The following is a 12,811-nucleotide window of genomic DNA, read 5'->3' as shown; positions in this document are numbered from 1 at the left end:
GGATATTTTTTATATTGGTTTCAATTACAATAAAAAATATTTCTATGCTTCATTCAATGTCTTTGAATTATCAATTTTTTGTTAACCTGGCGTTAAATCACATATGTCTTAATTGCTCTCCGACTACTGCAAGCAGAATTCAATCGCCCTATTATTAAATAGAAATCTTAAAAAGAAATTTCGGCTACTTTTCGACCTGCTAAAATAATTAAATTTTAGCTGGAATTTTGCATTTGTTGACAATTTAAGTTTTAATGCTTTACTTGCGTCATGTTATCGACATTTATCGTCAATCGAAATTCCGATCACTATTTCGACTGGAGCTAAATGGACTAAGTATAGGTTGCAATTGTTTTCTAAATATTGCAAGTAGAATTTTTCACCAATTATAATTTTGACAACAGACAGATAACTAAAAATAAAATAAACATAAAAATCAAAGTCGACTTAATAAACAATAAAACGGAGAGAGCATAACTTCTGCTAAAAATGAAAAACCCCGCAAAATTTTTCGAATTTTTTGTGTCCAGCGTTTTTGATCTGTCAAAATCAGAATTATTTTCTCCTTTTTAATCCACTTTAAATATATGGTTTTAACGATTTAATTTTTTTTCAAATGAACCTAATGGCTTTTATAATGTTGTGTCTCTTTTGATATTGCAAATTATTTTTAAACAAACTATGTGCTGTTTTATTAAAAAAATGTTTCACTGTCTAAAGAAAAAATGAAAAAAAATTATTTTATTGAAAATTCACATGCTTGCAAGAATTCTGCGTCTTTTTAGTCGCGTATGTGTGAGATATGTTTTTTTTTTATCTTTGTGCTAAGCTTCATTTTATTTTTTAAGTAATAAGCAAATCCAGGACTGTCAATTTTCTTTTTATATAAAAACAATACTTATTTCCTTAATAAGTATAAAACTTTATTAAATAAAATAATTTGAAAATTTTTTAGAAAGGAAAAAAAATATTTATATACAAAAATTATTAATTACACGATATTATCAAAGGCATAAAATGCGTTTTGTATTGAAAAGAGCAATATTACATAAATTCTGCCAACTGCATTTAAACATTCGACTTCATACAATCTTAATGCCTGATGACATATTTTCTATTTTTCTAGGTGAGATGGAACTTCAAGGGCAAACCAGTACCAAAAGACGCACACCATGAAACTGGAACTGATGATGATAAAAAATATTGGTTAATTATAAAAGATATTCAGAATAACAATATTGGAAGATACTCAGCTATAGCTGAAAATAATTCTGGCATTGCAACTACATCTGCATTACTACAACTCGAAGGTACATTCTTTTGACAAATGTTTGTTAATAGATATTAAGGTCATAATATTCTTTAAGGGTTTTTCACTTCGATTTTCTTAGAAGAAACTGATGTATTCCATTTTCTTTAAAACGTTTTGTAAATTAAATATTTTTATTTGTTGTTTTATTGCTCATTTTGTTGACTTTGTATCTTAATTCATTCATATCAATGACGATTCTCTAGCATATGATCTCAGTTTTGCTCCATTTCAGCCTTGCGCATAATAATATATTCAATCCTAATTTGTCTCCTTCGTTCACCATCATTCTCTTGGCTACCGTGGTCTCTTGTTTTATTCTCATGAATTTTTCCCTTTTATTTTTTTGTTGTTCCCGATTGCGTCTTTTTTTCTGTCTTGTTTTATGACAAGTTTTCACTTATGTTATCAATCTGACGAGGAGTGTTGTGTTTAGGGTATTCGAAACTTATCGAACTTTTTCATTCGACTACTAAGCAAAAAAGTTTTTTTTTTCCTTCAATTTTCAAAACTTTTTTTCTTCATATTTTTTGCTTTTGTTTCCTTGGGATTCTTTGCTTAAACATACTACTATTATAAGCCAAGAGATTGCTTGTTTTGACATTTATTCCAATTTGACCATTTTTTAAAAAAAAATTATCACTGTCAAAAGCATATTATTTGTAAAGTCTAATTCTGATAATTATTTAAAGAAATAATATTTTTTTGTATAAAACTATGACTTAATATTGCTTCTTTATAAATTAATGTATATAACTTAAATATCTTAGATTATAAGAATATTTACTCTTGCTCCTGGCACAGATTTCTATAACAATTTCTTTAAAATTAAAGTCTGTACAATTATTCTATGTTAAAGCCTTTTAAACTGCTAATTTTCATTGCACTCTTTTCTGTCTAGATTACCTTGTTAGTGAACCAGTTGTTACATGCGAAGAACAAAGGTAATAATTTTTTTTCCAATTTTGATAAGCATTATACTTTTATTTAATGTTTCATTTGCCATTTTATCATTATGCATGATATATTAATATTAACTTTGAATGCATGCAAAAAGAATGTTTTCAGTTTTTATAAATAAAATTGGTATTAATTTAAACTATATTTCATTGTTGTTTGCTTTAGGGCCCATTCTATGGTTATGAGTAAAAAGAAAACTATCATGCAAACTAGTACTATTAGCTCTATGTCTGAGGTAATTTTATGCTTTTTTTTATTATCAAGTTTTAATATTTACTATTTTGTACTAATTTGCACTGAAGTTCTAATAAAATTAAGGATGGTGTAGCTTAATATCGTAATATGTAAAGCTTTTTTTGTGTACTATTGTCTGTAATCGTATATTAAAGAACTTCTGTATAGTGCCGAAACCATCTCTGTGCTTCGTATACTAATGAGTTCTGTTACGTATCCAAATACTTGGCATGGAAAAGGCAAATAACTGTATAGTATAAAGGCTAAACTGTATAGTACCTAAACGAATTATACTTCATATACTAATGTGTTCTGTTAAGTATTTAAATATTTAACTTGACATGGAAAATGTTATAACTGTAAGGAACCGCAATGGCAAATAACTGTATAGTATAATGGCAAAACTGTATAGTACCAAAATTATTGCTGTACTTCGTATATAAATGTGTTCTGTTAAGTATCCGAGTACTATATGATCCTCTATAAGATACTTTTATATAATACCGAAACGATCATCAGGTTTATGAACCTATTAATTTGTGTTTGTTGCTTTGTTTTTAATTTTATTAAGCATAATTTTTTATTTGATCAAATAATAATGAGTTATAAATCTTTTAAAAGAATTGTTTTTGCTTGTAGTTAAGTGATGCTGATTATCAGTTACCTGAGTTTCCATCTTTCTCATCGTTGCAAAGTCAGCACTTGATTAGCATGGAGCAATCAACTGTAGTGAAGAAACAGCAGCCCGCCCCTCTACCTCAACCTTCACAGACAGTGGTGAAAACCATTGAAGAAAAGAAACCTTTACCCATTTCAGATAATTTTATTCAGTCTACTGTGCAAGTCCAACCTAACTATGCTCCACCGAAATTCACGAAACCTGTTTCAGCTGGAATCGTTACTGCTGGTGAAAAATTGCTTTTAGAGGCATTTTATGAAGGTATAACAACGAATAAATTTTTAATTTCTAAACAGATAATTTAAAAAAAAAAATTCTGATGCGTATAAGACATGTTTAAGGTTATTTCTCAAAGAGAAAAAAAAGTATTTTTTTTTCTTGGTATTGTCTGAAATAAAGACAACCTGCTAACTTTCATTCTTTTGTGGAGGAAGAATTTCCCAAGTGGCAGTGAAAGACCAAGTGAAATGCAATTGTGGATAAATTTAACATATGACGATTATTATGGTTTACACTCATTTTCATTTCTATAACTTGTTCTTATATATCATGATTTATTTGCATTTAGTGATAGTCAAAATCTATTAAATCAAATTTATGAATCCCAGAAATTTATATAAATCGAAGAAATTAATTTATTGAAAAGAAATTTATACGATTCGTTACCATTTTAAATATATAAATGAAATACTACGGTCAACCCGTAGTGTAAATGAAACATGTCAGATTTTATGCATTACGCTTGACTATCTTTGGTATAGTTACCCTTGGAAACTAACAGTTTTGGGTGTTATCCGAATTTTGATGCCGCTATACATTGTCAATGACGCCTGGTGGCTGAGCGGTAGCGCTTCACGCTGACGTGCCACAGGTCCCTGGTTTGATCCTCGGGCTGGGCAAGGTTGACTCCGCCTTTCATCCCTTCAGTGGGTCGATAAATGAGTACCACGCATGCTTGGGAAGTAAACACTGGGGGTTCCGCGTTCGGCTGACCACCTGACTAAAACATCTGCTCCTGCACCCCAGAGCCCAAGGTCAAGAAAACTGAGTTGGGCACAGTAGGCCATGGCCCTCTATGGGCTATCGCGCCACCGAGTTTCGTTTTAGTTTATACATTGTCAATCGATATTTCAATTTATATCGCACTATTTCTTCAATAGGGTTGTTCAAAACGAATTCCGGTTTATTTTTATTAATTTATTTTTTTCAGGAAAATTAAAGACGATTCTATTATAGTGAATAAATATTTTATTAAATATTAGATTGTTTATTCTGGTCCAATACCTTTTGTCCTCATTCTGGCAGTCCCATGATTTTCCGCGCATAAGATTTGCATTCTTTGCTGACAAAAAACTGATCCAGGCGATTTTTGGCATCCTTATTTGAAGCAAAGGTTTTACCATCTGAAAATTTTTGTAGAGACTAGAATATTGCAGCAAACACCCATTTCTTGTCCTCAGTGATGATAGGTGTCAAAAATGGATGCTTTTCTTAAGGTTTGACAAGCAAATCATCGACGTCAACGCGACGGCAGAAATTTATTTCCATAAGAACATGAGGAACTCTATCGAGTTTTGAGATTGCATCTGTAGACTTTTCAAATGATTATGAACTGTCATTTAGTAATCAGACGAGTTGTTATTCGAGTTGTTATTCATCGGTTTGCTTCAATCAATGTATTTATTATGTCTTCACAAGTTTAATTAACTAAGGTGTATCTTATGAAAATTTACAAAAACAGAAGTTTCCCATAATTACTAGTAATAATTATCAAAAAAATCACAAACAAATGAGAATATAAGGGTTTGAAATAGTTTATTAATTCAAAAATTCCGCACGCGTTCAATGCTGGCGAATGAAAAATTTAGCTGGCCTACTATTTGTGCAGCCACCTAGCGGCGGTTATGCAAACACTATCCAGTAAATCCTGACGAATTACATTGCGAGGAAAATTATGCATTGAGCTGGGCTTCCGTCTGATACTCTAGTCTCCATGCTTCAAACAAGTCGGATAATTTTTTTCTCGCTTCAACAACATTTTTCCTTTTTCGATTGTGAAAAAGTATAAGTAGAATTAATAGAACTTTTTCACTAGTAAGCGTTGCTTTATCAGTTGTCAAAATATATAATGATTATGCTGCTTAAATGTGAAGTTGACTTGAAAAAAATAAAGTTAAGTCTTCTGTAGATAAAAAACGAAATTACTTTCCGAATAACCCAATATTTTATCAATTTACATTATTTTTACTTTCGCAATATTTTTGTTAAGCAAATAAGGAAAATTACTTTCTAAATTTTTTTTATTAATTATAACTTTGAAAAAACAATGGGAAATCATTAAAATATAACAATAAATTTACCAAGTTAGTAAGTGTCAATAACTCCGATAGTAACGTGGTCAATAATTATCGCGCTTATTCAATAACTATTGTAAGCGGTAGTAATCAAGATATTATCGATTGTAGTCATAATATCATAGTTGTTGATAGTTATATTATACTGGATATTAATTAGATAGGTCGCTCATAATATGTCAGCCGAAGATACTTTAAAATATTGTTACGATATTTAAAAATAATCAATATTTCATGATATTTTATTGTTTTGCCTTTAAATTCTACATACAGATGGTGGTTCTTCGAGTTTCTTTTTACTCATACGCTTTTCGAGACTAAGTACAAACTTACCTTTAGGTGGGTATTGTGAAAAAGGATTGAATATATTAAAAAAGAAATTATTTTTTTTTGCGCTGGAGCTAAAGGCTAAATATGAGAAATTCTTGAATTCTTTGACCTCAAAAGCTGAATTTAGAGGGTAAATTGTAAATTTTTTTCCATAATTTTAATATTTCAACTTAAGTATTCATAGATAGAGTAAGAGATTCATAGTATCACGAGAATTGAATGAGTTATTTATTTAACTGTTGTTCGACAGCCGACCCAATTTTTGCGGTTACGACTACCGATGTTCAACTCCATTTGATTTTGAACCCTATCCAGAAGACAAAAGAACTCCTGGATCAAGTGTTGGGAGAGATTTTCCTTCGTGGAGTAGCTTCTTGATGGAACTAACTCAAATTCGCTTTACATGGAAAGGAAATTCACGAAAACATCTCACGGTTAGCCTGACGACAAAGGGACTCTAACCTCTGATCCATCAAACACTGTGGATTTTTACGTCAGCACTATGATTGCGGCGAGCCGAGTGCGGAATTTGACTCGACCAGCCATCACTGGGATTCGAAGCCAGTTCCCCATATTGGAAGACAATTGCTCTGTCCCCTGAGTTACCACGGCTCTGAATGAGTTTTTTATTTATATATATATATCCATCGTTAAATAGCCGATCCGATTTTGGGTTTACGACTACTAATGTTCAACTCCGTAGCCTTGTAATTTTAAATCAATCCAGAAGACAAGGAAACTCCTAGATCAGTACCCCCAGAGGTATTAATTTGTTATGGGAACATAGAGGATTCTTTGGGACTCGACAGATTTAACGTGCATCTGTCACCATTTACTACACGGGGAGTTTTTGGCTGGCCTGGGATGATCGAACCCACGAACCACGGTGACCTACAGACCAGGCTATCCCGGCCCTGAATGAGTTGTTTATAACTTTTTTCTCTTCATTAAAATTAACTAAATTGTAATTGTTAATGCAAAAATATCTTTCGCTCTATGCGTGATTATTTGAAGGCTAATGTATTTGAGTGTGTGATTGTTGAAAAGTAAATTTTTTTCTTAGAGCTTGTGTTTGTAGTAAAATTAATTTATTTGATAGAGTCTGTGATTATTAGAAGGTCATTTTATTTGTTAAATTGTGTGATTGTTAGCATGCTAATTTATTTTTTTTTGAGTGTGTAGTTATTGAAATATTAATTTATTTCTTATAGTGTGATTGCTAGCAGGTTAAATTATTTTTAATAATCTTAATCATATAAAAGTATGAAACTAAGCCTTCTAAGTTTTATTTCCTTACACTCACAAGCAAAAATGTTTGAGAGGTATCAACATTATTAAAATTGTTTGTTACAAGAAAATTTTTATAATTTGTTTCGTATTTGCCCTTAGGGGAACCTGAACCAACTATTCAATGGCTAAAGGATGATATAGAGTTGAAAAGTTCAACTAACTTACAGATTACAAGTGGTAAAAATAGAACGTCGGTGTTCATATTGAAAAGTTCAGAATCTGACAGTGGTAGATATTCTTGTATAGCATCCAATACCAGTGGAAAAGCCACTAGCATAGCGGATGTCAAAGTAAAACGTAAGTAACCCAATTGGAAGAACACCATTTATGACGTCTCACTCCAATTTTTTTTTTTTAAAAGAGATCAATTTCAATTTGAAGTAGGGGTTCTAAAATGGCAAATTTAAATTGAAGTTTAGAATTTATAAAATATTTTTCCAAGCGAATTTGATTTGAGCTTAAAAATGACACATTTTTCATACCACGAATCAAGCATTTTTGCTCTACAACAAACTGTGTAAAAATTTTAAAATAATTTTTTCAATATTAATAACATGATTACCCGTGTTTTGAACATGAATCTTAAAAATTTTTTTTAAAAAAACCACCCCAATGAATTAGAACTAATTTTTAAAGAATTTTTTTTTTAAATATGCTTACTTAAAACTTGATAAAAAATAATAAATTCACACTTAGACGTTTGCTTTTGTTTCAAAACACTGCCAGCATTATACTAAGTCTACTGAGAAAATTTCAAGGAATTCTATAATAAATATTTTTTGTAATGGGTATTAGCGTAAAGAAATTTTCTCAAAATCAACGTTTCTTCGAAAATGCATTTAAAATACAAAAACATACTGAAATGTGAGAAAATTCTGATGGCAGAAAAATTAAAAAATTATAAATAATATATTAAATAAATTTTATATAGATTAAAAATCTTATTTGTTTAAATAAATAAAGGTTAAAATTCTCAAATCAAAAGAAAAAGTATTTTGGTTTCGTTTTCGGGAGTTAACTTCGCTTATGGTTCTCGTCTGTCAGCATACCGTCATTCGGGGCTACTTTATGCAGGATTTCGCAGTTTTTGAACTTTGACATGTAAAAAAACTATGTTAATTCAAACTTTAGTAAAATTTATCGATATTATATTCATAACTGGACTCAGACGAGTGAATTTGATAAATATTGGCATTATTTGTATGTAATATTTACGAATAATAAGTCAAAACATACCTTGCACAAAGTAGCCCCCAAATGGGGCTACTTTGTGCAGCGATAGGAATTCAGTTTAATAATCATGTTTTTAGTAAAATATTGATATAAAATTGTTAAAAAAGTTAATTGTTGACATTTTTAAAGACAAAAACATCAAGATATGTAAAGATATTAGTTTGAAAATAATTTTCAGCGTTCAAAAACCATTTTTTTGAAGAATTTTTTTCTTAAAAAGAATGTTTATTTCAAAGCATTTTAGTTTAAACAAAAGAAAACCATATACATTTTTAAACATTGAAATGGATGAAATTTTAAAAATAATAATTATTACATATTCATTAACATTTATAATATTGTTAAATTTGAACATAACATCCTTGAATGAACATGACAGAACTTGCTCTTCAGTTTCTGTCAAAATTACCCGATGTCCTATAAAAAATATTTTTATGTGTTAAATCGTTTGATTAAGTCATTAGAAAAATCTTTGTAGAAGAAAAATAATAGTTTACCAGGAAGTTTCACGTGTTTCTTCTGAATTTTATTAGAGATAGTATTTCTGTGGATTTTGTACTTCCGAGAAGCTTCTGCAATCGGCATACCACCAACAACTGCTTGCAAACATTGTTGCAGCTTTTCTAAAGTGTAATCACGGTAGTTTCTCGTTCCAGGTATTTTTTTATAACGTCTGACCATTTTTCTGTCGAAAAAAAAACGAATGAAACTTTGCACAAAGTAGCCCCAAAATGCATTTTTTTTCATTTTCCATTTATTTGTTATTAATTTTCAAATTTTTTTAAAGCTAACATGATATAATTGTTTATTAATATATAAATAAAAAAATTTGCACTAACGACAATTTTTTTATCAACGTCTTTGCATTTCACAGCTAAAGTTTCCACGCACACTTTTCGGCATCCGACGTCCTCGGAAAGTTGTTGGCATTGGATGAACGAAACACACTCTGAGATTGTTTTAAAATTCGAAAAAATGTTTGTAGTAATAGAAGAGACTTCTATCTTCAAATTCCACACATTTTTAACGTGAAATAAACATAATACTGAATAGCAGCACTTGAAAAATGCCAAATTCGAATTTGCACAAAGTAGCCCCCGCTGCACAAAGTAGCCCTGAATGACGGTACGAAAAAACAATTGTAATTTTATTTCTATAAGTTGGAGATAAAAATTTTAAAAGATTTATTCCTTGTTCATCGTTAGTTAACTCCTTCAATACTCAGTATAAAAGTAGAACCATCTAAAAAAAAGAATTTTTTTTTCTAAAACTGAAATTTGTTTAATTGTCACTAATTGTTGACTAATTGTCATTGTTTAGGCCCATGAAAATATTCGTATGTTATAAAATATTATTAGGTTAGTTATTTCCCAGTCCGTCTTTAGTTAGCACCTTCTATACTTAATATAAAAATGGCGCTATCTCAAAATTTCATCATACCAAAAAGGTTTTCATCATAAAAAAAAAGTTTTTTGGAACCGAATTTCGTTTTTGATGTTTTATTTATTGTTTAAAAAGTTTCTAAAAAATGAATTTTTTTTAAAAAAAAATTATTAATTTAAAAAAAAAAATTTTAAAAAATATTTAAGTTATTTGTCAGTTTTCTTATAAAGTTCTTTTATATATATATATATATATATATATATATTATATAATTAATATTAAAGCTTTGTATCGTGCTTTAAGCATTCAAACAAAAAGAACAAAAATGGCTTCGATAATTACATTTAATGCATAAAATTATTCTTCCCTGAATAATATTTAAGCATTATTTCAAAACGATTAATACTACAAATTACTAATGCACACCCGCATTTCGCTTCAGAGAAGTTTCTTTGAGAGAAAATAAGTTCTCTTCTCGAAATAATAATAAACACACATTAATAGTTGTTTTGTAATTATTTTTTCATTTAAATTACAGCTTTAAGAGAAGCACCAAGGTTCAAAAAGAAATTCGATGCTGCTGTCGTAAGATCCGGAAGTAAAATAACTCTGGAAGTAGAGGTAACAGGAATACCAGTTCCTGAAGTGAGGTGGTTTAGAAATGGCACACCTTTGAAAGACTCTCCGGACTTTCGAATTTCTTCGACTGGCAATCGACACATTTTGCTGATAAGTGAAGTAAGCTTTATTGTTTGGTTCTTAATTTTTTTCTTATCCCTTTTTCACTTGAAGATCAAAGAGGAAGAATTGCTTATGTCAATTTTTTCTGGATCGCCATTCTTTACATTTTAAGGATTTTATTTTATTTTATAACCGTTGTTGATGCACAACAGACCCAATTTAAAGTTTACGACTAATGTTCAGCTTCGTAGCCTTATAATCTTGAACCCAATCCAGAAGATAAGGGAACTCCTGGATCAAGTATTAAGATAAATTTGCCTCCGTGGAGGGCTTTTTGATGGAACTAACCCGCATGGAGAGGAAATACCACGAAAACCTGGTGAGCCTGATGGCAAGGGGACTCTAACCTAGTATCCGTCTACCACTGAGGATATTTTGCGTCAGCACTGTGGTCGGTGCAAGCCGGTTGCAGAATTCGTATCGACCAGCCGTCGCTGGGAATCGAACCCGGTTCACCTCATTGGGAGGCAAACGCTCTCTCCCCTGAGCTACCAACCTTCATTTTAAGGATTGCCAAGTATTGAAAATTACTTAGAGTTTCGGCCACCCCCTCAGACTAGTTTAAAGATGCGCCGTGGTAAAAAAAAAAGGTAAAAAGGAAAAAGTATGAAGGAAAAAGCTGTTTCTTGCCCGTTTGTAAAATTAGCATTTTTTTTTCTTTCTCAGGTTCAGTTTTCCTAGACATAACCATTCTTTCCCCTTGATCTTCATTTGTCATTTCATTTTCCAATTATAATAGCATTTTCTGTTTTTCTCTTTTTCCAATGCTGTATTATCTATCATTAATAGTTTTTCATTTTCAATATTTATTTAATTTGCTACAATTATTTTATTTTTCATTGTTGTTTTCCAATTATTGTCTCCATAAAAATCGTTTTTTTTAAATTATTTTTTATATTATTGTTATCTCTTTTTTATTTGGTATCTTAATTTTCTATTGCCATCTTTTTTTTTCAATTGATATTTTAGTTTTCTATTTCTTATCATTTTTAATAGTTATTTTACTTGCTACTGTTATTATTTTTTTTAATTCTTATATTTTCCACTGTTATCTCTTTTAAGTTTTTCTTGCAACCAGCTTTCATAGACATAAAGCATTCTAGCTCCTTGATATTTAATTGTTATTTAATTTTCTTTTGTTATCTCAATTTCCAATTATACTTGCATTTTCTGTGTTTTTTCCTAATATTATTTTATTTTACATTATTAGTATAACTTTTTCAATATTTAATTTATCTGCTGCAATTACTTCATTTATCATTGTTGTTCTTTAAATTGTTAACTCCATTTAATTTTTTTCTATTCTGTTGTTATCTTTTTGTTATTTTAATTTCCTAATGCAATCTTTTTTTCAATTGTTATTTTATTTTTCTATTATTATACTCTTTTCGCGCATTAGTTATTTCACTTGCTACTGTTATTTCATTTTTAATTGTTATTTGTCTCATTGTCATCTTCATTCAATTTTTTTTGAAATTTTATATTGTTATACTTTTCTAGCTGTTATTTTATTATTCATTATTATGTCCTTTTCAATTGATATCTTTTTCTAATACAATCTTTTTATAACACAATTATTTATTGCATTCTTTTTTTATTTCCATAAATTTCACTACTTTTTAGCTGGATCAATTCATGTGTAACTTGATCATTTTTAAAACTTTAAAGGAAGTTTTTTTTTTTTTTTTTTTTTTTTTTTTTTTAAGGAGGAAAAGGGCTTGAAAAGTTAATCAGTTACTGGAAGGATTTTAAATTTATTTAATACTTACTCTAGTCTCGTTTTACAGTGTGTAATTTTTATTTATTTTTATTGTCTGAATTTTAAATCGACTTTCCTTTTGTACAATTTGTACTATCTGCGACATTTAATATTTAAATGCCATGAGCAATGCCACTTTTGAAAATTCATGTTTAAAGCTACCCTTTTTCTTTTCTTTCTTTCATTCTTTTTTTTCTGAAATAAGCCTATCTCTTCAATTTGGATTATATAGACGCAGGATGTAAAAATAACATTTGTAACTGTTTGATCTAATTTTTCTGTAGTTTTTCAATAATTTTTTAACTCTAATTTTAATCTAATAACTTGAATCTGTAGAAAAGAAATAAAATATGAGCTAGAACAAAAAAGAAAACTCAAAGAATAATTTGATATATTTGCTACAATTATATCATTTTTCATTGTTGTTTTTTCCATTGTTGTTCCCATTTAATTTTTACCAACAAATGGGTCTTGGTTTGGATTTGATGGTGTGCAGTGCACATACTTTTCAACTGTGTTCAAGAGTAATAGTAAACAGT

At 29.5% G+C, this 12,811-nt stretch overlaps 1 protein-coding gene across 7 annotated transcripts in view; it reads left to right on the top strand.

Annotated features, from left to right (window-relative positions):
• The window catches only part of LOC107439667 (uncharacterized), a 392,882-nt gene that overhangs the window by 111,285 nt on the left and 268,786 nt on the right, over positions 1–12,811 (top strand). For all 7 annotated transcript variants that reach the window (XM_087168223.1, XM_087168215.1, XM_087168217.1 and 4 more), the window contains 6 exons: positions 1,127–1,310; positions 2,211–2,253; positions 2,435–2,504; positions 3,143–3,443; positions 7,256–7,453; positions 10,311–10,510. In XM_087168223.1, coding sequence (XP_087024349.1) covers positions 1,127–1,310; positions 2,211–2,253; positions 2,435–2,504; positions 3,143–3,443; positions 7,256–7,453; positions 10,311–10,510 — 996 coding nt within the window. The remainder of the gene's footprint in view (positions 1–1,126; positions 1,311–2,210; positions 2,254–2,434; positions 2,505–3,142; positions 3,444–7,255; positions 7,454–10,310; positions 10,511–12,811) is intronic.

This window comes from Parasteatoda tepidariorum, chromosome 7 (assembly GCF_982258835.1).
Source record: "Parasteatoda tepidariorum strain Cologne lab strain chromosome 7, Ptep-v5.0, whole genome shotgun sequence".
Lineage (NCBI taxonomy): Eukaryota > Metazoa > Arthropoda > Arachnida > Araneae > Theridiidae > Parasteatoda > Parasteatoda tepidariorum.
This window is presented reverse-complemented; position numbering and strand designations above follow the sequence as displayed.